This window comes from Brugia malayi (genome assembly GCF_000002995.4).
Source record: "Brugia malayi strain FR3 genome assembly, contig: Bm_v4_ChrX_scaffold_001, whole genome shotgun sequence".
Taxonomy (NCBI): Eukaryota; Metazoa; Nematoda; class Chromadorea; order Rhabditida; family Onchocercidae; genus Brugia; species Brugia malayi.
Window position 1 is genome coordinate 20,972,301 of NW_025062479.1, and position 27,175 is coordinate 20,999,475.

Here is a 27,175-nt window from a genome sequence, read left to right on the forward strand (position 1 = left end):
TTTTTTTTTTCAATTTAAGTGCAAAAATAAACCTTTTCATCCCATCATTTGGTTCTTTTCTTTGTTTGCTTTTCTTTCTTTTTTTTTCTTTTTATTTAAATTTGTTGATTTTATTTAGTATGTAGGAGAAGTGTTACTTCTGATGAGATTTTAGGATGATTCATTCATTTTCATTTAATAAGATTTTATCCATTTCAGCTTTTTTCTCTTTCATTATTGTATATAGATGTTTTTGCGCAAGGAGTGAATTGCTCTGTCATCTTGTAACAAATATACAAGTTTATTTTGTGAATCTTCTGCATAAACCAATATAGTAAAACCAGTAAAACATATTGAAAGCGATAAATAGCAATGGAAAGGTTTTGCCAGAAATCTGAAATTATCTTTTGACAGACAACTGTTAAATTAATTTGTTTTCTTTCTTAACCTTAAAACCTTAAGTTTTGGTCTTAAATGTGCTTAATTCTTTTCTTAATACTAAAAAATTTGTCGTACGTTACTATTCGTGAATTTCCTTCACATCTTAACTTTGATAAAATCAAGTAAATTATCCAGTTCAATTCATTGCTTAGTTAAATCTTCGATGGTTGCATATAGTTAAAGTGCAACTTACAGAAGTTTTGAAAAGTAAAAATTCATAAGTATTTGAAGGAAAAAGCCATTACCTCGTCAATTTTTTCTCCGTCCGTTTTTCGTGGATCTTCAGCAGTTGAAATACGCCGAAAAAAGCTTTCTCGCTTCATCCGTCTGGGTGGATAATCGGATGACCAGAGTGTTGCCAAACTGCTATTGTCATGCATATTCCGATTATCTGAATTCAAGTAGAGAAATGACCCATTTTGTTGCAAAGCTTTCACTGGACTATCTGAAATATATTTCAAAACTCCTGGTATTATTCCATTTCTCAGAAATCTGCATATTATGTACTCAGTAATAGACTTACTTATATTTGATAATGGAAGTCTAGAATTTGTACGTGAATCATTTTTCGTCAGTTTCATATTCCATGGTTCAGTTTGGGTATGAAAGTTAGACTCTCGAACCCGTACACGTCGTCTTCTCAAATCTAACTTATCTACATAACCAACAATTGCCAACTGCAAAAGAATAATAACGAATGATATCAACAGTTCTTCATTTCGTTGCTAATATAGATTGCACTTATTACGGGTAAGATTAAGAGCTTGATCTGGATGCTAGCATAGATCCATCAAATCAGATGATATTTTTACATTGCCATGAAGGTAGTTATCTTTTAATTAGCAATTTGGGCTCGATTATGCTTTCTTTAATTTTCTTTTGGACAATTAGGATGAGGACAAAAAGGCATTATAATTATATTGTTGTTATTATGTTGGTTCGTTTACCTCGACAAGGGATAAGAAGATAAAGCCAACACACCCAAACATCCATATATCCAGTGCCTGAATAATGAATCTAAATCAAAATGTTTATTTTGCTCCATACTCAATTATTTTTCTTTTCATTTCGTATTATAACTTGAAGCAAGTTTATATGTTTAATAATTGTTAACTTACAAAGTGAGAATTTTGCAGTTCAACTTATTCATTTGTTTATCATTGTAATTAAGAAGTAGGCAATATAAATTCTGTTAAATCATCGCTTGTGAGCATCATACTTTAAATTATAAATATTAAGTTAGTTTGCTAAAAATAAGTTGGAAATTAAAATAACTTTGAAGATATATGGAAAAAATTAGTATAATATGAAAATGTCTGCTTATCTTACCTTTACGTACGACACACGTGGCAAATTTTTGACAATATTACCGAATTGAAATGTTAATGCCATCAGTGAGCTTACACCGAGCGTTATGCGTGCTGGTAATGCTTTTGTATCAATCCAGAATGCTATCCATGATATGAATACTGATAAATATGTAGGCATGTAAGCCTGAAAAAGAAAAAAGATGCTAAATAATATACCCTTAATTTAATTTTGAGGAAAGAAATTAAATGGAAACACTTAATGATCGAAGTTCATTATTTATTCATTAGAGTAATTTTCTAGTCTTTCTTTCTCTCTCTTTCTCTCTCTCTCTCTCTCTCTCTCTCTGAATATTATGCTTATATGATAATAATAGACGATTGATTTTATCGCTACGTGAAACATCAATTACCTGTAAAACGTAATATCCGTAAAGACGGCGAAAAATGAAAACAGCTTCCAGTTGGTCCCATTGGCCAGCTGTGTAAAAAAGTGTTGTGTTCTTATTTTCAGTATGTGTAAGTACAAAGTCTGGCAAATTTTTACTACTCTGGTCGGGAATTGATATAGGTTCCCAATCACGCCATACTATTCTCACTTCCGCTGTATTATATGAATAACTCTGTAAACAGAACATTTTTGATTGTTGATCCGTTCTTTTTTTTTTTCATATTCAATTTGTTGGAACTGTTCACATTTAAGCGTTTAAGAATTGTCAGTTCAATGGCAATTTTACTAAACCAGAAAATCTTACAATTCATTAAACTTTTTTAATTTTTATGTTCATAATGTGACTTATTAAATTCCATGTTAGGCTAAAAGCATTCATACATTCATAAATTTGTATCTAAATTAATCCAGAAATTGTCTTCAGTCATACCAAATATTAAAATAGCCGTAATGAATTCATAAGTAGTCAGGCTGTAGGTTAAACAATGTTTAATATTTCTGTTAAATAATACCACCTCAAAGATAAGATTACATTGTTGTGTATCCATGGGAAAATTAGTTAAATCAAGTTGACATGGTCCTTGCAAACTAATCCTGAAATTTGTCATTCTCTAATTAGAACTAAAAAGCACAATTTGGATCATTTACGAAATATTCTAAGATATCGATGTGAAATCTTGTTTCGAGTTAAGATTTGACAAATCGAAAAATGGCTACATTTGGTCTTCTTCCTAACTCCGAAACAAATTTAATGCTTGATAACTAGGAAGAATTGCATTTAAAAAATTGAGGTTATTTTTGTTTTGTTGTGAATATAAATTAGTTTTTTGTATGCGAAGGTGTTATTTCCCATGCAAATTCAAATAAAAAATTTGTGGGATTTAGCCGAAAAATAACGCTGTTGAAAATATTTAAAAGAACGAAAAAAAAGCTTATGGGGATTAAAAAAAATTGTTTAGTGCTTCTTTATTTTTTTTTCAATTTTCCAAATATAGATGAAAAATTCAAATTTATTGAATACTAAGTAGCATGAGAAATAAAAATGATTCTTGCAAATTAGAAATATATTTTTCCATTAATTGTTGATTGTTTCATAAATAAATAAATATACCTGTAGTTAAGCCATACAGTTCCATTAGGAAATACTAATAGAAGAATATTCTGTGATGGTGATGTATGTACTGTTACTTTTTTACTATTAACAACACAAACATTTGGTGTCCATAAATTGGGTAACTTATGAGCTGCCAATGATAAATTCGTCAAACAGTAATTTAAATGCTGGAAAGGACAATATTTTTTTTTTTTTTTTTTTTTGAGCAATAAGTATGATGTGATCTTATCATAACGTAGCACATTTGAAGATATGTATTATTGATTTATATATTGAAAAGACTAGAAAGTACATAGAATCTACCAATGTTACTCTAATAATATTGATAATTTTTAAAAGTTACCCTAAAATCGAGTCGTTGATCATGCCATATTTGACTGAACCATATATCTGCTTTAAAGCTGCTTGTTATTTCACTGATCTCTGTTATACTCTGTACTGTCACTTCCACAATTACTTCTATTGAATTGTCCGTTGGTAATATATTCTTATCATATGTTTGCTCATCGAATAAACCCTATCATGTTAATTTTAATTTAAAATTACCTTGATATAATAAAATATATTTTTGTTATTTGTAATATAAAAGAACGAGATAATTGAAAACATTACCTGGCTAGGTATTACAACTTCAATTAATTTTTTTCATAAAAATTGCAGATTCATCCTACTGAATTTTTCTTTTACATATTTATTCTTCAAATAGGGATTTTTTGACTGCTTTTGTTTTTTAAATCACTATCCCTCTTGTGGCTTATCAATGTATCCTAAATCAATTTTATCATTTTTATTTATAAATTATCAATTATATACTGTGGAATGCTCCTTTTTTTTTTCTTTTTTATTCTTATTTGCAAATAAATTATTCTTTTAATCTCGTACATTAAATAATGTTGTACTGATTGCGCAATATCATATCTCCACATGCATCATTGTATCTTACGACACAAAGACTTTTCAAATATGTGGTGAAATCCGATTTGATTATCAATATATTTCTTTCCTAACTGAGGAAGAAAAAAATGGAATAAAGAAGTTTGCTAAGATAAAGAGTGAAAATGTGAATGAAAATGTTAATTTGCACTAGAAATGGAAGAAATTTGTGATAACGTCATAATAATCTATAATAGTTGCACATTTGATATTTATGATAAATGATTATTACATCCAGTATGATTATGTGCTGTATGGGAATAATAATTTTGATATGTGAATAGTTGAAAGTAGGTAACAAGAAAGTTAACTGATAGTTCGATATAACATGAATGGAATTGTATATTTAAAGTTTAACTACAAATCTGTTCATTTCTGATTAATCTCCTGTGCGTATTTAAGTATTTTTTTTATTCAACGATTAACTTATCTGTTGTCGGTTATCAATTATTAATTTGAAATTTCTATTACTGTTCAAAGACATATTCCGTTTTTCCTTTTGAGGAAAAACAACTAAGTTGTTAGTAATAAAATTATTATTATTTACTGTTATTATTGTTATTAAAATTACTGTTATTGATTGTTAATTATTATTGATTACCATTATTTGAAAATAACTGATTGAAATCGGAAGTTAAGTTAGTGAGAATGTTTGAGGAATTTTATGGTAGAGATTACATATCAAGGCTCTCCGTAATTTTGTTTCTCTCACTAGATGTATTTTAGCAGTGCATTAAAATATTTTAGGCCTATGATAAATGAAGGTGAGAGTTTTTATCGGTTCGTTCACATTTATTCGACGTGCAAACTGTGTTTTTCTTTTTTTTTAAAGTAATTTAAACTGTTGGCGATGAATTAGTGATAAATGGTAAACAGTAAGCAGTTGTTTTCGTACAATTCTTTTCTCTTTCACTTTTTTGCACATTTCTCGTATGTTTTAAAGTTTATTACAATATTCAAATCTTTACCTTTTCCTCACTAAAAAAAAAGAAGAAGGTTGACGTAGATTTTGATTTTTTTAATTGAAAATTATAATATCTAATATGATTTGTTTTCGTTTTATCCGTTTGGTTTAATATATTCAGAAAAGAATATGGAAAGTAAGAAATATATATTACCTAGCATAAGTTTTTCCATTTTTTGGACTCAAATGAGTTTCAGCTTCTTCAAATTATGAAATTTCGCAAATTTTTTTACTTTAAATGATATCACTTTCTTTAATCCTTAATTGTATAGGATAGAGAATTTTGCAATCTTTTATAGCCCAAAAGAATATGGTTATTATGTTAAAGACTGTAAAAAAGTTTTTCTACATAAAGCAGTTATTTGAAATAAAGGTATAAATAAAATTTATGAACTAGTCAGACTTGAAATCTTTAGTTTCATAAGATATGAAAATGTGTTAGAGCAAACAAAAAAAAAAAAAAAATTTCATTTTCGGTGCCATTTACGACATATTTTCTACATTTTTAGGGCAAACTTTAATTTCGTAAATGAAATTAATCGTTTTTAATGAAAAAGCGAGAGAGGAGAAGAGAATTTATATCTTTTTTTTTTGGAATCATAAGAATAAGATAATAATGATTTGGATAAGAGCATATTTGCACCTTTCTATTATTGATTAAACACACAATTTGTAAATGAATTAATTGTCAAGGTGTCATAATTATACGAACATTTAGCAATGGTCCTTCACAAACTATGTATTCGATTATACACCAATTATTATTATTATTTTTTTTCTTTATTCATCACTAAGTAGGAAAAAATGGAAAAGGAATATGAAATGGTTACCTGTATGAGTTCTTTTCGTAACTCTCCATTCACTGGAACACATGATTTATGTTTATCGAGAATTTGATTTCGTTCACTTCCTTTACCTAAAATAAAATTTCCGTTACATGAATAAAACACTTAACTATTTATTATTGATTGATGTTGACGAAAATGATTAACTTTGCTTTTAGGAGTTCCTTGAATAATATTCATCCCGCATTCATAAGCTTATAATATATTCTGTTTATTCACAACTTTTAAGGAAATATATTTAGGTAGAAGAAAAACTATCGATTAAACTATTTCATAATTCACTTCACTTTGACATTAGCGTAAACTTTGGTTTATTAAAACCTATAAATAGGTGTGAAGTTTGATTATCTACAAAGTAAATTTAAAATAATCTGCACTTTTTTATGTTGTTAGGGCAAAGCTCCAAAGCTCGATAAATGGAACAAAAGCAAAAAAGAAAATTTCATGAACAGTAAATGAAATCAAATGTAATAAATGAAACATTCACCATGCAATTTCTGCTCTTCAATGATATCTGCTAGATGATCCGTTTGGATAGGTGATAATTCGGGTAAAAGTAGCACGATACGGGCAAGATATGGAACAATCATTAAAGATGTTAGTAAAATGTCTTAATTAACAGTAATAATAGTTCGTGTTTATAAGTAGTATCAGATTTCAATAATCACAGTAGAATTGAATAGCTGCAGTATAGCTGGCGGTAATTCTAGGAAGTTTTCACTTTTTTTTCAGCTAATTTTTTATTAAAACTTTAGAAAAGGAAGCGACTGCATTGTACTAATCGGATAATTCGATAACGATTAAATAAAAGTAAATTTGGTCGTAGCTCTCAATTTACATCATTTGATTATGAAATAGATGAATAATATGATAAATCTCTTCTATGAAATCGCTATTGATTTATTCTTTATTTCCAACATTTAATATTTTATTAGAGAAAGAATAAATAAGAATAGAGAACTTGATTCATAAGTTTAAAAAAAAAATTAAAAAAATTCTGTTACTAAAAGATCACATAGATTTACACCTTTATTTTTCTCCTTTTCTTTCTTTTTTTTTTCTTTTTGAAATACTATTGACTATTAATTTTTATTGGTAAATAAACAATAAACCATATTTTATCATATAACTAGCTCATTTCGAGAAATTTTTTTTTGGTCTATTGAACAATTCGTATTTATTTAAAAAAAAAAAGGTGATAGTATTTAATATGATCGTTGCTTGGCTATTTGCTCGAAATAGCTCTAATTTGTTGATGTAATTCTATCAATCTAACCATTTCATCATTTCTGGCCCTTATTTCCTGTGTTCTAAACCTTCCGGCATTAAGCGGTGTATGGTTTTTCTTTTTTTTTTTTTTTTTTGATTTGCAAATCTTTAAAATTCCTTCTATGTAGAAAAAGTATTAATGGTATCTTCTTTTGATCAGTTTTATCATTTCACTTGTTATATTTTTCAAAAGGAAAATCAACTTTCTAGCATTGAATAAGTGCAAATTTGTTTTTTGTTTTTTCTAATTTTTTTTTTTTTTAGGGGAATTTTAGCAACAAAAATTTTCTGCTTACTTCATTTCAGCAATTGAATTAATGATTGATAAGCAGTTTTATGGAAATAGAAATTGTACATGTATATCACAGTAAAAGCAGCAAATATTCCAAAAAAACGAACAGAATTATTTCAAAGATTTATCAGCAAGAGGACATTTACGGTTTGCAACTTGTTCCTAAAGCAATTTTAACTTATAGTTAAATGCCAGATCATTCTCATGTTGTCTGTATTTCAAATTTAAGGCTTCAAATTTCACTAGATGGAGTTATCGTTAGAAAAATTACAGGAAGATTAATGTTTAAATTGCATGAACCGATATGCAAATATTTTTAAATTTAAGTAATGTTATTTGGATCCAAGGAATTTTTTCTCTTTACTTATAATTGAATATAATTAATTTCACTACAACTTAACATTTAAAAAGAAAAGAAAATAATGTTATCTGTTGTTAAAGTTCGATTACATCAACTAACTTTTAATTTCATTAATTATTAATGATAAATAAATGGAAGAATGAATGAGAAAATGGATAAGATTGAGTATTTAAAACAAACTATGATTAATTCAGTTGGGACATAGCCACTTAAAATTAGATAATGCTTGAAGATAGATAGAAATTACAGACTAGAGACACTAATCTAGTCTGATACCCTTTCACTCATCCTATCGTGCGCTCTACTGGACCATGAAATTTGTTGTCAATGAGGAAATGAAGTGTAATATTCTACACATACATATACAAACACATACACATACATACACACACACATACAAACATACATATCTTTTTGACAGCCACTGTAGTTGACAGCTAGCATTTCGATGCTAAAATTGCCTTAAATGAATATTTGGGTGTAGCTTATTTCCCAGGTGGCAAAAGCTTTCTCTTCTTCAATCACCACTTATTATTGATCTAATTTTCATTTCGTATGCATATTTTTGGATTGCCGTCAGTTAAACATATCAATTTTATATTATAAAGAAGGTTTGATGAAAAATATCAACATTTTATTGAAATTTTTGCAAAAATGGTAATAGCTTTTGAGTAAAATGATCTTAATATATTATATGTCATATATATGTCCTGCGCAGACTTTAAAATAAGCAAAAAGAACATTGAAGGTAGCTAGTTAGTTAGCTAGCTAGCTAAGTTAGTAATGGATAGAACTAGTAATACGCCAATCAACGGTTGTTTGTTAGTTCGAGAGCTGTTAGTTATAGTAAAGTGAAAATTATTGAAATCTTTGGTTTGCTAAATTTTTTATGGAATTCATTTTAGTAACCGCCCCTTCAAAGAGAAAAAATAAGAAAAAATAAATAAATAATAAAGAAAAGAGCAGTATTGAAGCGATAATCATGCACTAATCAAACATATAGGCTCTTTTTCCATTTATTTTCATCTACAGTTACAAATGTATGAGGTCGATTCAATTCAATCATATTTTCATATTAAATTTGAAGTTGAGCAAAATTATATCAAAAAAAAAAGACAGACCAGACAAGAAAATTTCCAAGAATTTCTATCTAATGAAGGATATTATAGGAAAAAAAAAAAGAAAAGACGAAAAACTGATACGAATGTCTGAGTGTGCAGAGAATATCGGTATAGCAAGGATAAAAAAAAAGCTGATAAGTTAAGGAAGGTAAATAGCGGTAATATTGAATGAATATCTCCGAAAGATAAGGAGTATTAATAGCAATCTTTTGAGTTAAATGATATATTAGTTAATATTTAAAGGTTATTTAAAATATATTCTTTTGATGATTATTACAAACTCTTCAAATTTAATTTTCATTAAATTTCTAACCTGTCAGTGACTTGCTATCATAATGCTAATGCACCAAATTATTAGGAGGAAGATAGAAGATCAATTTTTAATAGGTATTATTCTTATCCAAATGTTTTTCAAAGTAACTTCTTAAATCTTAATTATTGAATAAAGAAGGAAATAAGTTCTGTATTAGCTTGAAATTAGTCGTAGGATTTCAGTTGTCTCTCCCTCTCCCTTTCTCTGCCTTTCTCTCTTTCTCTCTCTGTAGAAATGAATATAAATAAAGAGTATAAGTTGATGAAATTGCGCATTAAATTAAAGGAAATTTAAACTGAAACTACTAATCAATCGTATGCAAATATAATCATGTAATAAGTTTCGAAAAATTAAGATGGAAAACTGAATAAGCTATTAGATAAAGGCTATAATGCAGCAGCAACAAAAAAATAAAATGAAATAAAAATATAAAATTTTCTCTTGGGAAGATGAATTTACTGCATAACAAAAAAAAAAAAAAAAAAAAAACAGAAAAAACCTGAAAACACCGCTTGTAAAGCGCTGGGGAGAGCAGTGCACATGCAGTAATGCATAATGCGCGCAAATGCATGCCTATAAATAAATATATAGTAGATTAAAAACTTTTCGATGCTGTATCCAGGAAATAGAATTTTAATACAAGCATTTTTAGAAAATGGAAAAATATATGTTGGTTATTTTAATTTGAAAATTTTATTACCTTACAGGATCTGCTTTTTTTTATAGTTTATAATAAGGTTTAGACATTTTATAGCAGATAAATGAGCGATCATTAGAGGCAACAACGAAATAAGGTAAATTTAAAGAAAATATTTTCATGCTTTATATCACAATGATAATTTGTTTTTTGTTAATTTTTGTCTACCTGAAAATATCCTCTTTAAATTTCAAATTTCATTTCAAAAAGTCTGAAAATTTATGAAAAAAGCTAAAAAAATTTTGTATGAAAGTTAAGAAATGACTGAAAAAAACAAATAATGTATGAAGGTTTTTAAAGCATTTAAAAATTGGCAAATAAACTGAAAACTTTTTTGTTTCCGCTGATTATTTTGTAGGCTTTTCGTTAATTCATTAACTACAAAAAAAAATAATGATATTTATTAGAAATGTAACTGTGAATTTGTGAGTGATATTTAAATTTTGCAATTAAACATATCAATTTTTATTTATTTTGAGAAAAATTTTTTGTATTACACATATTTTCCTTAAAATTTCGCATTTTCTAAACATGGAAATTTCAAAATGCGATTATATAATTTTTTTTTTTTTTAGAAAAAATTTATTGTTCCTTTTGATTATGTTGTCTCATTTAAATATTTTATACTATAATTGTTGATTTAATGAAGTATATTATCAATCTTATAAAGCTTAAAGCTATCAGATTTATTTCTGATTATGTTGTCACATCTTGAAAAACTAATCGTTCTTTTTTTTTTTTTTTAAAAAAAAAGGAGAAAATAAAAAATGCATGGTATCATTAGTTAATTTATAAGGATTCAATGTGAAATTATATGTTATTGCAAAGTATATGCAATTAAATTAAAGCAAATTGGATAAAACAAGGGGAGATATAATGAGATTTAAAAGAAAGAAAGAAATGAAACAAGATAAGAGAGTAAATTGATAAAATCACTGTTTTATACTATAACGATACAATTATCATTCAGTACAATGATATGTCACTTTAATAATGAATGACACATAATTGTTTTGTTTATAGATTTTGGAATGGTTCGTTCATATTATCTATCACTGAACTGCTACACATACAAATTTCAAATTAATTTGTTTCACTGGAAATTTGAAATTTGATTGCTGGATGTTTTAAATAAAATTTCTTTAATGTACAAACAATTGTTTGCGAGAGTTTTGTTTTTATTTTATTATTTCACTTATTCAAATTGTAAGATTTAATGTAATGTACAAGTAGTGTAGATTATTTTACGTTTTCTTCATTGTGAAATATACGAATATTTTAGATTATTTTAGGTTTTTCATTAATAACATTTTAAAAAGAAAAAAAAAAATTAAATGTCTCGAAATTGCTTAATTTTTCAATTTTTACTTTAGTGCGCATAACAAAATCGGATTTTGTTTTAATTCAATTAAATAGAATTTGAAGTTTTTACAAATTTTAAACTATCGGAAGGATTTGGTCCAGAATTCTACGTTAATTAATAGTTTCGTAAAATAAATCTGTTTTAATAGAGACAGCAAGAAGTAGAAAGTAGTTTTTTTGATCTGGAATGTATTTATTAATCATGTTTTTATTCTTTTGTTTAATGCTGATCAAAGTATAATCCTATTGAGAAGAGAGATTTGTGACAGAGAGAGAGAGAGAGAGAGAGAGATGTGTATTACTGTCGGCCATGATTTAGTTTTAAGAATGTTCTCAACAGTTTGAAGAAAGAACGAGGTAGTCTGAAAAAATTCCGCGAAAATTTAAAAACATTTAATGCTTTGAACTGAGTAAAATACTTGGCTTTCTTAAATCACCATTTGTTTTTCTTTCCTTTTTTTCTTTTATTTTTGAAAAAAGTAAAATTGAAGTTTTGTAGAATTTTGCAACACATTGGATCTATGCGTTGCAGTTATCGAAATACAGATGAGACATAAGATTTAATCGAGAATCTCTTGCATATTGCATGTAGTGCTTCATAAGACTAATATTTTAAAATATTTAATCTTGCTTTTAAATTTATTGATTGCAATAATTAACAGATATTTGAATTACCTCCCATATATTTGTAGGTATCATTGTAGGCACTAGTAATTGTTAACATTGAAATAAGCATTTTCCACTCATGGATTCTAATCTAAATAAAATGATTCTTATAAATCTTCTTCTTTTCTCTTCTTTAGAAGTAATATAGTTTTCATATTTCCTGATAATTATTATTTCTTTCATATATCGTATAATTTCTTTGAAAGATGAATATTCTCACATTATCTGCAACTTTCTGGCTAGAAAAAGATCAATCAGGTTTAATGTGTTGGAAGAAGAAAGGATCGCGGAATTTTATAATCTTATTCTTCCGTTTTGTTGATACAGGTCGTTATAATTGCTGGACAAAAGGTAGTTATATCAAGGAAAGTAATCCGATATTCCGCAACTGGCATTTTGCAATAACTATTTCTGCATCATAATAGCATGCATTTTGACATTTCGTAAGTGGTAGTATTGTCTGTCTTCCTGAGTATAATGCATAAATGGCTCCGCACTGGCATCCCGCAAACAGTATTATGGTGGAGCAGCAATGACGAAAGCGGAATAACACATTAACCCTAATTCAAATAACAGTATGGGAAATAAGAGAGTTGCGTAACGATGCATATCAATTTTTATGTACGCTGATTAATTTGACCGGCGAATGATCGAATTTTATATGGCTGAATGTGCGGAATAGGACAGCAAGTAGTGCGTAAATGTTGTACTAATGTGTGAGGATAGAGAGAGAGCGGGGCGGTCTTGACCGGTAGGGTTAGCATTTGTGATCCATAAGGTTAGCACTGCACAGACGTTGGTTGTGTTGTGCGCTTCATCTGCTTGTGCTACAATCAGCTTCATCTGCTTGTGCTACCAGTTTGATTGTTAAATTGAATGCAGTAGCAATGCTAATGGTTACTGATCGATTGAAATAATACGAAAGGACAGTATTCTCGAGAGGAAAAAAACGAATTTCGGTACTGAGCATGTCAGGTTTTCGTGTTGTGAAATGATTTCGACGAAGCAATCGCTTACTTGCAAAGAAGGGAAGAGGAGGAGGAGGAGAGAAGAAAAGGCATTGCACCCCATCAATTGATTGATTTCATGTTTTGTCGTCAGCGTTTTCAACGTGGCACACATCCTTCTCTCCTTCCATCGTGCCCTCATTTCAACAAGGCAGTTTTGTTCCTTTCTGTCATTCTCATATCGTCCAATGAAGAAGGTGCACATGTATGTCTGTGTGAGTATTATGAATTAAACTTCCCATTTATTGATTACTTCGGGAGTTTCTTCTGATTACTTCTTGAGTATCTGTGCATAGGATTGAGTAATTTGTTGAACAGAGTTTTGATGGCGCAAAAGCTTGTAATCTGTGCTTGAGAATAATGATTTGAAAGATAGGCATTTTAATAAAGTCGTCGTTTCCGCTTTGTTTGTCGAAATACAGCATTTACATAATACATATATGTGACTGATTAGATTCATAACGCATTTTATGATGAAGAAAAAATTAGTAGTACAGTCATTAATTTAAATGTATATGTAATTTGTCTTAGATAAAGCAAATTGTGAAGTGGACGTCTCACTGTAAAGTGAGAACATTTTTTTGGTATAAAGCTTTATTTTTTTGTGAGGTAATTACCGACCGAGTAAATATTTTGTCTTAATATTATTGTCAAAGTTTGTTCCTGAATTTCTAGGATGTCGTCTTTATTTCTTTCATGATAGTATATAAATATGTCCACATAACCATCGTAATCTTATCCTACCATATTATTACTACTAATTTTATTTTTATAATATACTTTTCTGTCTTTGAAATGATTGGGTATGATGCCATTAACCTACCATTTGAAATTGTTAAGATTATTAATGTCCTTCAGGATTTTGACGGGTCAAAATGCCAGAAAATGAACCGATTCGTCGGTTCGTGCCCTTACCGACCCAGTTTCTCCAAGAAGAAGAACCAAGTGATACTGACGAAGATGACGATGAACAAAATGCGGAGTACAATCAACCCTTGGCTCATTTTCAACACCCTGGTGCGCGTTCGGCTTTAACTTCGACCCAGGATCACCATCTGCAACCGTTTTCTTCAGGAAGAGCGATCTCATCCAGTACATTTTATGGGATCTCCCAGCGAAGTTTGGTGCGTCTTTCACTTGTACTAGTAGACATATTACACTTTGTTCTCACTTTTTTTTTTTTTGACCATTTCCATTTTTGTTTTTCTTCCTCACCTTTTTTCTATACGGAAGTTTTTTAGTAGCTATAAAACTTACTTTTTTACTTTTTGAATGTTTGTGAAGGCTACTGCAAGCACTCTTTGCCCCATAGAGCTATAGAAATTAAGAAGTAATGTAGATTTAGCATATTGCTTAATCAAATATAAGAAATCTAGGTTTGTTTTAGTAACTCTGCAGATCTATTCTTAAAGTTTCTTAGGTATCTGTTCTTTGAATACAACGGTACTAACTTCTCTTTGGCTCAAAATATGTAGTTTGTCTTCCGTTTAATGTGCATCTATAATTACTTTACAAATTAATTTTATTTCGTCAATTTGCAGAATTATGGCCAAAATCATGGCGTTGCAGATGATATGTCTTCAGGACAAACGTTGCGCAACTTTATAGGTCGTCATATTCCAAAGAATGACGACTGTTCCCAAAACTCATACGATTATCAAGAAGTATGTTTTACAAATTTATTTGAATACATTCATTCTCTCGTACGTAATGAAATGCAACGGTTATTAAAATGCCGTTTTTGTGCGAGCTCAGTTATTTGATGCAAAACTATTGAACCGAACAGGTCTGCCGCAAAATCTTGTTATCTTTCCGTAATTTCTGTTTTTCTTTTCTGTGCTATTCTACGTTATTTAACTTGAAGGCTTTTTTTGAAATAAACTTTTTTAAGAAGGTGAATAAGGAGATGTGATTTCTGATTGTGCTAAGCCCTATTTCGTGTTTCTTGAAATCGGGCTTATATTATGAAGTATGAACTGGTAAACTTTTGGAGCCATTAACAATGGTAGATAGCGGGTCTAATGCTGCGGTTCATCCATTTCATTCTTTGGTTATATGAGCCTGTACTGCAAATTTTCAAAATATTGCTCCAGTGAAATCCCTTTACTTTTCAGTTTATCAACATGTGTGATGATTGTTGTTCATTACAGAACTGTAGAAGATGTTCCCTTTATTGAACTAGCTAATTACATCACAGCAAAATGCATATACATTAAAATGTTTACATGTTATATTAATATATAATGGAGCAGTTGAATTTGACTTCTAGATGCAGTACGATTTCATTTATGTATAACTTTACCAAACCTTCGATTAATTTGTATAAGTTTGTGTGAGATGTACGTACAGAAAGGTTACACACTGATGACGATACCCCACATTTTATCATTTCAGGTATTCGATGATCCACATCAATTGATACCTAGTTATCACGAGTACTCAATAACAGATTCGCCGACGCATTCATATTCCCCAACATCTGGTGATTCAGCTGGGATACCTGAATATTTTATTTCAAGAGGGGCATCAACAGCGATGCGTTCCGGTGGATTAGGATATGGAAGCCATACTAGTGAACAAGGAAACACAGTTTTCTGTGAACCTCAGCAAAGATTGCAAGAACCAAAAGTTATTTCAAATGAAAGCAATAGGGTCGGTAGTCGAAATTTTACTCATATTTTGTATAAATTTAAACGGGTATTTGAAGTGGAACAAAATGTCCGAGTATCAAGCTTGGGCTATGTAAGAAGGAAAAATGTACTGCTTTCGGGTAGTCAATGTTCATCTGAACTTATGAAATGTTTGTGTGCTGCCATCCTCATGTTATCTAGAAAAGTACTGTTAACATTCCATGTCTAAAGAAGTTCGGTTCTAGTTTATTGTCTGGTCACAGTTCGAACATTCACGAAGATGTAGCAAATAATTTTAAAGAATGTATTATTAGCTTTTTCTTTATCACTTACCGCACCACCAGTTAAATGGATTTTTCTATTTTAACAAATCAGATCTGGTCTATTAACAAATTGTGCAGCTTCACCTGCAAAATAAACACCCCTAATAATTTCGAACCACGTGGTGTAGTGTTGGAATATTGATTTCCTTAAACTCTGAGAATTCACCAAATAGTTCAGTAATGTAAAATAGAAGCATGTTTGTTGCTTCATACAATTTTTGGTGGGGCTTTGTCGGGAAAGCTAGATTTGATGGACCCACAACTTCTCTCTTAGCTAAGTTAAAGTTTTGCTGTATAAAGACCATTATTAAACCTGGAGTTAAAAGGTGTAAATCGCTCAACTTCAATGGATCATTGCTTAATCTTTCTCACTTTCATTTACGACTGGTAAAATTGTGTTGTCAAAGGAATTATGGAGCTGTACTAGTGCTAGCACATTGCGCTGTTGCGTGATTTGTTGCAGTAGAAAGTGCTGCAAATGGGACTGCTTATACAGCTCAGAGACGATCAGCAAATCTAATAAAATTTGTAGAATTGGATCAACAGATTCATATATAGAAGATCCACTTTTTATGACTCAAAGTTTCGACTATTTACTCTCACGTTCGATGTTTGATAGCTGAGTCTCCAACTCTAAAACTAATAATAGTAATCTGATTTTTATGCTTAGCAATATGGGATCATTTGGAGTTGGTTAATCTGAAGAATCCGCTTATGTGGGCATTCACATTACTATGAACGGAAATCGTCTTTCATGCCTCTTTTTTGCTGGATGGTGGTGATATGAGAAATTTCCCAGTCTTCAATACTCATGTTAATTCGTCGGATTTCCACATACATTTTATGTTTTGCGACATCACATATATTCCATCATCGCATCTACTTTCAATTTTGCTTCTACCTCAATTACACTTGATTACATAACCTTTTCTTACAAAATTGGGCTTCAAATTAATCGAGATTTATTTAGGCAACTAAATGACTCAATGCAAAGAGAACAAACAATAAGTGACTAAGAGTAAGCTTAAGGTTGGGTGGACGATAACTTCAAAAATAAGTACATAAATTTAATAAGATTTTGGTGAACGTTTTTGGATTTTTTCAGTACACTGTTGTTGGGCACACGGTAGAAGGTCAACCGATCTATGCGCTGCAGTCTGTGAGAACGCAGGATCGTCCAAGATTACATCAGGGTTCGGTGTGTATTTAGGCATATTTTTATTTATTACATCTTTTATTTTCCTTTATTCCTGAACTTAAAATTACATGGTTATTTAAATATTGTGGAGATTTAAAGATGTCCATAATAAGTTGCCTTCTTAAAAGATGTAGCAGAAGTTGGCAGAATGTTGTTACCATGTTGGTGTTGATGTGTACTGATATAAGTGATTGACAATTATCATAATTACCTATCTGTAGTATCATTACTGGATGGGGACAGCTATATTTTAAGTAGTCCTGCTGTCATATTTTCACAATTACCTATGACTGTGGCCAACTTCATTAGTACTTACATTTGTAGATAAAGGTTAGAGAAACATTCATGAAATTAGGAATTCGAAATAGGTAATTGTAAAATGTATGAAAAGGATCACTTTTTAGCTGTATCGTGTGATGGAGAGTAGTGCTCAACCTCGCTATGTGTTTTTACGCCAGCAAGTTGGACCTGCTCGTCGACCGCAAAGAGATGATATTAATTCACCCAATGAAAATTATCGTGCTGTAGCACGTGAAATTGTTGCGAAAGCCCTCGAAGATAAGGTTAATTATTGATTCTCCGACTTCCATATTCTCTTGCTTCTTTTCACTTGCTCTTGCTTCTTCTTTTCATTTCATTATTCTTTTCATTATACTAATATTACATTTAGCGATTAATATTAACTAATATATTTCAGCGTCAAAAACAGCAATTTTCACAGGAATCGCAACCGTCTTCTTCAGGTATCAGTGGTACTGCTGGGAAGCCAAAAAAGAAATTAGTTGCACCAGATGACGGAGAGAGTGAGAAAATAAGGTAAATCACAATTACAAGTCGTGACTGTTTAAGAAATAAGTTTACACCCTTGGAAATGTTCTTGATTTTAAAATTTCTTGTTTTATTTTTGAATTTAAATGAAGATTGTAAAAATAAGGAATGGTGTTTGTTCATTAGTTTATAACGTAGTATCGGAGCTGGAGATTTAGCGAAAAGAAAACACACAAGTTCGATGGATTTTATTTATTCCATAAGTTTAGAGCTGTCTTTTTTTAGTGGTTCGACAGTGGCTGCACAAGTTGCTGCGATTCAGCGTTTTAGTACGCCACTTGGCTGGAAGCAGATGGGATCATGGTTAAAAACTGCTGAGGCGAACGAAGATTGGAGTCGTTTGAAATTACTATTAAGCCAATGTTCGCAGGTAAGTTATTTCATGTGTCTACAGATTTACTTTCATTCTCAATTGTAAATCGATTACAGCCGTCTTAATTACTTAATTTGGGTATAAACTGAAATTGATGGATTGTTTCAATGGAGTTTTCGGTTTTTGGTCTTATTAAATGGTATGCATAGCTTTCACGATTGCTTCTAATAACTCATCATGATTATGTCATGCATTATAATCTTGTAAAATCTTGCATTCCACTCTAGAATTTATTAGGATCGAACTGTGGTAAGTAGATGCAATTGCTATTTACAGTTTGTTCATTTTGTCATGAGTTCCCGATTTTCTCGGCTTTTTTGGTCATATTTCAAACCAAATAGCTATTTCAGTTATGTAGAGGCTAATTTTCGACTACTTTTCAGCTTTATTTAACTGATTCATTTAAGGCAAATCTAACCCTGGAATTGTTGCAATCAAACGATACTCCGAAATTTGTGCGTAAATTATCGAAGACTTGTCCTGATCAAGGTTTGTTTCAAATTATGCTATGTGGGAAAAAGCAATTCGTAGATTATTGGTTTTTGCTTTTTTTTTTTTTTTTTTTTCTTTCACTGTGTTTTACTTTATATTTTGCACAAGTTACAAATATTTTTGGTTTTTTCAGACGTACGCAAAATATCTGGTGATTTAGTGATACGATGGAAACGTTTAGTATCCGCACCACCTCAGCAAGTACCTGAAGAATTGAAAAAAGTTGGTTCTGCAAAACGTAAAACACCTCATCCGGCATCTGGAGGTGCGAGCAAAGCAAAGGTGAAGAAAGATAATTTGGAAACTACGAAAACTGCTGAAAAAGAAGTGGATGGAAGCAAGCAAAAGGACATTTCTGGAAATAAAGTGGAATCTAGTAAGAAGTCTCCAAGCATCGAATATCCTGAAAAATTAGACGCTTCATCTGTCAAAGCCGAAAAGTCTATGAAGGCTTCATCTTCTAAAACTAAAGTAGAGAAAGCAGAGAAATTAAATGAGTCAGCGAAAGCTGTGTCGAATAAACTTAATGAATTCAATATGTTCGAGAAATTGGGTGAGGAGAGAAAAGAAAAGAAACGACGCCCAAAAACAGCCAAGACCTATACTTCAAAATTCCGTTCAACAGGTACTGTACTGGTCAAGTATTATTTCTCATTCCTTTTAGCCATCGTTTAGTCAGGTGCAAGATTTTTCTTCAGAAAAATGTGAATAGTTGGAACTTGCAATAGGTGTTTTTTATGTTTTAAATTCTGTTTTTATGCTAATATTGCAATATCATAACCATTTTATGCAGGAAAAATTTTCTCAAACTATCTCAAATATTTCAGCTTCAACTGTGAAACAGATAATACTAGCTAAATGACTCCTCTACTAAGTGATGTTGGCATTTAATTCCTAAATTCGAAGAAGGGGGTACTGCACACGAATCGATGTTGTGTAATGTAATATTAACAGTGGGAGTTGTTTGATGAAATATATTAGAATGATATACATGAAATATATTAGATGAATAAATTTTGGGATGGGAAATAGAGGCGCTTTTGGTAACACTTGTAGTATATTCTGCCATTTTAATTTTTCAGTTTTTTTGATTATCGGAGTTTTACGTGATTTCACAATTTGGAAGTGAAAAATAATTTTTTGAAGGGATCATGATTTTCTTCAATCAGTAATCATTTAACTAAAATTCTGATTTGTTTCATGATTATCTTGTCATCAAAAGGCGTATTGCATTATATATATTTTTTAACATACAACTTCAATATTTCTTATCTTATTTGGAAGTCAAGTATTTTAGAATTAGATTTAATATCGGTTATACTAGCTTGCATGATAATGTTGATGAATTTCAGGATTCTCCTTCATCATCATTCCATGCAACAGGTGTTCGGTGATTGTACGAGCCGTGCTACTGCTAACTGCTAATTTTGTTGTGCATTTTTTTTCCCATAAAACTGTTCTTTTTTCAAGCATTTCGGATAACTATTTTCATGAAAACAGTGCTTTTTTTTTTTTTTTTTTTTTTTTTCATATCATATATACAATGTTATATATGAAAACAAACTGTGCTTTTCCCCTAGCCAACGTTGTTAGAAATACCGACAAAATGAATTGGCATTGAATTGAATAATCCAGAAAGATGCATCAGGAAGCAAAATCAAATAAAAATGAAAACTTTAATAATTTCAAAACAGGCATGGAAGGAAATATGAATTAGAAATTCTGTGCAGGACAGAACTGGAGAAAAGTAATAACGCCTGCTTGAACGAGACCTAAATAGTATAAAATTGACAATGCTAACTCTGAAAGATAGAAAAAGTGGTGGATCAATTTGCATTTTTTTTTGCCATATTTGGTAATGGTACTATATTGCAATTGGTTGTGGCATGGTTAAGCCGTCACAAATGTCAATGTTAAGGCTTACAATGCAAATGAGACTATGATAATTCATCACTGTTACACGGAAAATATGGGTCGTCTAGTTGCGCATCACTATTTCACATAATTTTATAAATCAATGAACTGTGCTAATTCTTCAACGGAAACTCAGATGTGACATCACCTTGTCCCCAACTCTGGTGTGTGTCGTGAATGCACATAGTGTATGCGATTGTTTGCAGCAGGCTTGTACAATCATCGAATGATCCCAATTTAATAACCTGCTGATTACTGAAGATGTTTTATTTTTGCTGATTTTAGGATTAGAAGGTGATGATGAAGGTACGACAAGCAAGAGTAGTGCTAGCACAATGGTAACATCCAAAAAGAAAGGCAGTTTGCCTAGTAAGGCATTATTAGATGCCAAAAAACGCGCTGGTATGTCCATTTTTTTATAGTTGCGACTTTTTCTACTCAGTTATTATATTTCAAATTGTTATTTGTAGAGGAATAAGCTGCGAGTGGACTGTAGTTTTGCTTCATTTATGCTGTGGTGATTTCTAACCTTTTTGTCATTATAAAGCACTATTAGATGCCAACGATTCGGTGTGTACTATTTTTATAGCTAAACTATTTAAAATTTTTATCATTATAGCTGTTCCAACAAGTGTGTCAAAAGTATCAGCAATTAATGCTTCACTTCCTGTCTCATCTGCACCGTTCGTTGATAAAAAACCTGTTTCACACACTCCTGCAAGTAAGTCATACATTTTTAATATTTTGTTCTTGATACAACAAATCCTCATTAACTTTACTTCTCAACTAAAAAAAGTAAGTATTCATCATTTGCATATTTTTTCACATTGTTAATGTACTGTTAATATTAATTCTTACTTAATCTAATCTTAGTGATTTATAGGAGTCATGATGAGCAATACATTTATGGATGCTCTGATGGATCCAGGACATAAGAAACCTCCTCCAAAGCAAGCTAAAAAGCGGTCGACGTTGAATTTGAAACCATCGATATCCGTTATACCGAGTGTTATGGTTTGTTCTTTCATACATTAAGATTTTTGAATTTTAAGTTTAGGTATGGTGTATTTAGTGGTTTGTGTTGTTAAACAAAATTTTTAAATCAACTAGTTCGGTTGTAATAGAGTCAGTAATGATTGTATTAAATTTTGTTAATATTGGGCTAATTTACAGCTGTATGAAATATTAAATTAGTGGAAGTTATGATTGAATATCATGCATTGCTAGCTTACAAAATAATTCTTTTTTAAAACTCCTACATCTTTATAGAAGAGAAGTCGTCATTCCAATTTTACGCAGTCATAGTCATAATTTGTGATTATGTTCGAAGACTAATTTTGATTTTTAGGTTTTTTTTTTTTTTATTTTGAAAAATCATTTAACAATTCTTCTTAGGAGGGACTATATAGTGATACCTCAAAATCGCTTAATAAAGAAAAACAGGACGAGGGATCGGTAGAGGAAAAAAAAGAATTGGTAGTGGAAGAACCAAACATTGTACCAATTGGTAATCGAAAGATACGTTTCGCTGATGAAAATGGACAGGAGCTTGTTGAAGTTCGGTATTTTGAAGTAGAAGAGGGTGAAAGATGTTAGTTTTTTTTTTTTTTTTTTATAATTGCTGTATTTTAAATCTGGGAGTAGGATTAATTATATGAGAAAAATATAATTTTCACAATTTTCATGACTAATAAAATGATTAGTAAGTTCATTCCCTAATTTAGAAACAGAATTTCAACTTGTAATTACTTTTGTTTCATTAATATATTTGTTCTTAATGTTGGTTTAAATTCACTTAGCTGATTCTTATATGATCCATCAGATCGAATAGCAGTTTTAAAGTTCAAATTTCAGTAAATGTTAGCAAATTGTCGTCTGAAGACATGAAGCACCTCGAAATGCAACGTGAACGAACATTTATGAAAGAACAACGCAGCCTACATATAACTGAATTTGGCTTCAATACTGGTCGTTCGGAAGGAATCACTCATATTCCAGTATAGCTAATGTTTTTTGTTTTTTTAATTTTCAAATGTGATTTAAATATTGAGGAATGTTTAAAGATTATTGGGATTTCCAATACTTTCAAATGTTGTTTAAAATCTTAATAATCAGTGAACTTTGGAATTGTGGAACTTGTAGAGTTCTACATTTATTTGCAACATCTATTAGATTGGTCCTTTCATGTTAGTGTGGTAGGTAGGTAGGTAGGCTGATAAAGTTTACAATTCAAGACCTTTGATATTATGTGGGACTTCAACTTCTCAGAAATTAATCAGTGTTGTGATGAATAAGATCAACTTTTTTGTAGCTGATTTTTTAAAAAAATTTTCAGTGGAAATTGATACCGCTTACGGATGCTATATTTTTTGAACGTCGAGGTTCGCAGAGTGAAGCGAAAAAAATTGAGGAAGAGCGGCAAAAGACTATTATGATGCCATTTTATGATCCCTCGTTGTAAGTTTTACTTTGTTACTATGTAAAACGTGGGGAGGTACGGACAAAATATTGCTTCTGTTTTTTGCGGTCGTTGTTTGAAAGTTGAAAATGATAATTTTTAGACCAGCCGAATTGGCGGATGCTGAACCAGAGTTGTTAACTGGTGCTATATTACCACCAACCGAAATACCTTTGGAATCTGAAGCCGATGATGAAGATCTTAATCAGGTAATTTTCTGAACTTAATTTATTGTTACATAATTTCAAATCATGAAGGTCTCAGTATTTTTGTTGCGTATTAAATATTTGATATTTTTTAGGATGCTGCTACCACTGCTGGAGGTTCAGCAAGTCATAATCAGAGTGAAGGAAAAGAAATAGATGTCCAAGTAAGTGATCAATTTTGTTAAATTCGTTACATGTTTATTTTAATTTCAAAAGTTTTAAGGATAGCTGTTCTTGAATTAATATTTAATTCTTATCTATTAAAAGCATATATAAATGAAAGCAATGAAATTTTTGCAGAAATTAATGACTGAACTAAAAAAGATGGGCCTTGTTGGTTCAAGTTCAGATTTAACAAGCATACTTAATAAAGTATCTTCAACTACTTCTGCTGTTACTGGTACAATAGCAACATCAGTTCCTTCTGCATCACAACTCCCTGTGACCACAACTCCAACGTATGCTCAGTTAACAACACATTCCGCCGTTCCAAATATTCTGAATATGTCTTTACCGCCACCTCGTTTTGCTCATGGGTATTAGATTTTTTTTTTTTAAGTTTCATTATTTATAAAAATATTTTCTTTAGGAGTTCATGTACATAGTTCATTTTGAAATTCCATTTTAAACTATCAAAAATTTTGACCTAACATTTTAGTACTTTTTAGACTTCCAATGCCACCTGTTTTATCAGCAGGTCAATATATACTTCCGGTTCAGCAACAGCAACCTCTTCTGAATGGTCCAGTTCCGGCTGGCGTTACACCAACAATAGGTGTAGATTTGACTACTCAAAGTGGTCCATCTACATCTGAAGCACCATCTTATGGTGCTTACGGCCGTACTGGTAAGCTTCCTATTTGTATTTTTGAAATTTCTGAATCCTTCCAATTATTGACGTCAACACTGTGCAGCAGTGGAAGGAAAAATCAGAACTGTAAAGATTACTAAGGTATATTGTTGTTGTTTTTAATAAGCATTTTTTTACAGCAGTCAAACAGTGCACATTTTATCAATCGGGTACGTGTAGTTACGGTACGAGATGCAGGTTTGCGCATGGTGATGAACCAACTGTGGGTACCCAAGGGTACGGTTACAGTGATGAACGAGGACGAAGTTTTAGACGCGGTGGTCAGCCGTTTAGAGGTGGTTCACGTCGAGGTGGAGCAGATGGTGGATATAGGTATGACATACATTGTATATTACTGAAGTATTCAAATAGTCATAAGTTGTATGAGAAGGAAAATATTTTCAAAGTTTAAAAGTAATTAGCAGAACTTAACAGCAATTGCTTCATTTCTGAACAAGCTGTCTAACGAATTGTTTAAGCCTTATTTAACAATTATATAAGTTACGATGAGCTAAGAAAAATCGGTTAATATGGCTCGGTTTCAGACGTGGACGTGGTGGACCTTCATTGGGTCGTAGGGGATTTTATGATCGCGACAGAGAAAGAGATCGTGACAGGGAACGGGAATATGACTATGATCGTCGTGTACATGATCGCTATGGAAGGAGACGGAGGAGAAGTTCGTCGAGATCAAGAAGCAGAAGTCGATCAAGGTTGATAATCCTTGTGTTGCTATTATGCTTTCTTGAGATTTGTTAAAAGAATCAAAGTGTTAGAAAAAAATATTTGTATATATATATATCTGATTATCGAATGTTGGTTTTTTTTTTTTCAGGTCAAGGTCAGCGAGTCCGTTCGAAAGACGACCATATTCACCTGATCGTCGTAGGCGTGGTAGTCCACGTGTAATGCATGAATGCGAGCAAGAGGAACATTTCGAAAGACGGTTGAGAGGAGATGATCGAGAACGAAATGACCAGCATGTTATCTGTGTTGAAAATCAACTGACTGATATCAAACCACAGTTGCAGGAACATCATCTTACAACAGAACGACAATGTGACATGGAGACTCTGAAGGGCATGGAATCAGTGACAAATGCGGATCAGCGTAGGTCACCCCCTGAAGATCCACTACCGTCCACAAAACCAACTGAGAGCGTTCGATCAGTTGCTACTGATTCTCCTGCGAGTCCAATCTAAGATTAGGATAAAATTTTTTTAATGGAAATGGTGATATGTTCAATAATTGTGTTGCATGTTTTTGAAATTTGTTTAAGTGTGGGTTTTTGTATGCTTATGTTATACACATATAGATATATTTCTTTCTTGGAAAGTGTTAATATTTAATAATATGGATCGGTTTCAATTGAATTCGACATATATTTCATAAAAATATCCAGATTTTCTAATCATAAATGCCAATTCTGATGTATGAATATCTATTTGTTATCTCAAGTTTAAATAAATGGCAGTAAGTTGTAATTTTGTTATCCACTAAAGTCTATTTTCCGATAAATTCATGCAGAAATTTGATTTAAATTAAATAATAAGAATTTTAAGAAAAAAAATGTTCAGAGCAAAGTATGAAATATTTCAATTTTCTCTTTTGAATTGATTGGTATGCTTTTAATGATTCATGATGATTGTACAGGTTTTAAACCTTTATCTATTTCTTTACCTATACTGGTTTTAAAATATGTTGCTACTTTTTACAAAATTGTTAAGACATTTCTTCCCTTTTTTTTCCTGTTTCTTTATTACACTAATTCTTAGTCGCACTGATTTGTTGATTACCTAATAACGAAACCGCAAGGAAAGTGTATTTGTACTTGGTTGTGGATTCATGAATGACTCTTAGCGCCGTCACTCCAACTCTTTAAATGGATGACTAATTACTGCCCAGTTTATTGATGAATTATTCGATTTTTTCTTCCGCTTTTTTTTCCTTGTCATCTGGATGAATGTTTGATTTAGTAAAATGTGATTCTACTTTCATTAATAAAGAAAAAAAAAAAAATTGTAGTTGTCGCAGAACAATTGTAAACAAATTTTGAACATTTGAAGAAATGCAAATTAATTAGCGTACTTTCGGGATACTGTACACTGTTTTTAGTTTTTAATGTTAAACTTAACCTCATTTTAACTTAGTGTATTCTATATGAATCTTTTTTTGCGATTTTATTTAGAGAACTATTTTTCTCAGAAGATCAAGATGCTGTTTTCATTTTTGTTTTAAACAAAAAATGAACTGAAATCATTGGGACAGTACAGTTATACTGTTAACGATTTGACTGAATAATCTCTTAATAAGTTTTAATTGTAATTTATTCTTCTGAACAGTTTGCCCGACATTATGTTTGATTTTAATTAAAACCAGATTTGTTTATTTGGTCGTTATTCAAACATCATGGACAGGTTATAAAATTTATGGCAAAATTTGTTATGAATAATGAAACATGCATGATTTATTCTTTACAAATTATTAATATTTTAAATAATTGTAATATAAATTTACTGGAACTTCACTTTTTTTCTTTTTTTATAGTAATACTTGAAACGCATTAAGTCAAGCTGAAATTCTGAAATTTCAATTTTAACATTTTCCACTATTTATATCAGAAATTTCCTGAATCATAATTTTTTTTTCCGAATGTTGACTTCTGCTACTGATTATAATTGACTGTGAACCTGAGTTTAGCAACAGCAATCCTAAAATGCATTATCTGGTAGTAATTTGAATTCTACAAGTTAGTTATTAAAGATTAGTGCTAAAATAAAA

The 27,175-nt window shown here is 30.7% G+C and overlaps 2 protein-coding genes across 3 annotated transcripts; one reads left to right on the plus strand and one right to left on the minus strand.

The window, feature by feature from the left end:
• Positions 1-280: 280 nt before the first annotated feature.
• Bma-lgc-53 lies at positions 281-6,624 on the minus strand (the record flags this gene model as incomplete). Of its 2 annotated transcripts, none has more annotated exons than XM_043075603.1 (11): positions 281-373; positions 666-811; positions 944-1,097; positions 1,368-1,424; positions 1,750-1,914; positions 2,141-2,350; positions 2,694-2,772; positions 3,290-3,459; positions 3,636-3,809; positions 6,020-6,105; positions 6,522-6,624. In XM_043075603.1, the coding sequence occupies 11 exons, from the start codon at positions 6,622-6,624 to the stop codon at positions 281-283; spliced, it is 1,437 nt and encodes a 478-aa protein (XP_042931537.1). The 2 variants fall into 2 exon arrangements, with proteins under 2 accessions (XP_042931537.1, XP_042931536.1); XM_043075602.1 differs by having other exon boundaries at positions 666-865.
• A 7,373-nt stretch (positions 6,625-13,997) lies between these two features.
• Positions 13,998-25,596, plus strand: Bm10212 (conserved hypothetical protein,hypothetical protein; the record flags this gene model as incomplete). The annotated part of the gene is made up of 22 exons (XM_001893036.2): positions 13,998-14,246; positions 14,664-14,786; positions 15,517-15,774; positions 17,181-17,273; positions 17,678-17,836; positions 17,971-18,089; positions 18,327-18,471; positions 18,882-18,963; positions 19,100-19,591; positions 21,166-21,282; positions 21,500-21,601; positions 21,764-21,894; positions 22,276-22,471; positions 22,735-22,877; positions 23,216-23,337; positions 23,442-23,547; positions 23,640-23,708; positions 23,845-24,080; positions 24,213-24,391; positions 24,535-24,727; positions 24,940-25,107; positions 25,230-25,596. The coding sequence occupies 22 exons, from the start codon at positions 13,998-14,000 to the stop codon at positions 25,594-25,596; spliced, it is 3,849 nt and encodes a 1,282-aa protein (XP_001893071.2).
• Positions 25,597-27,175: the final 1,579 nt, after the last annotated feature.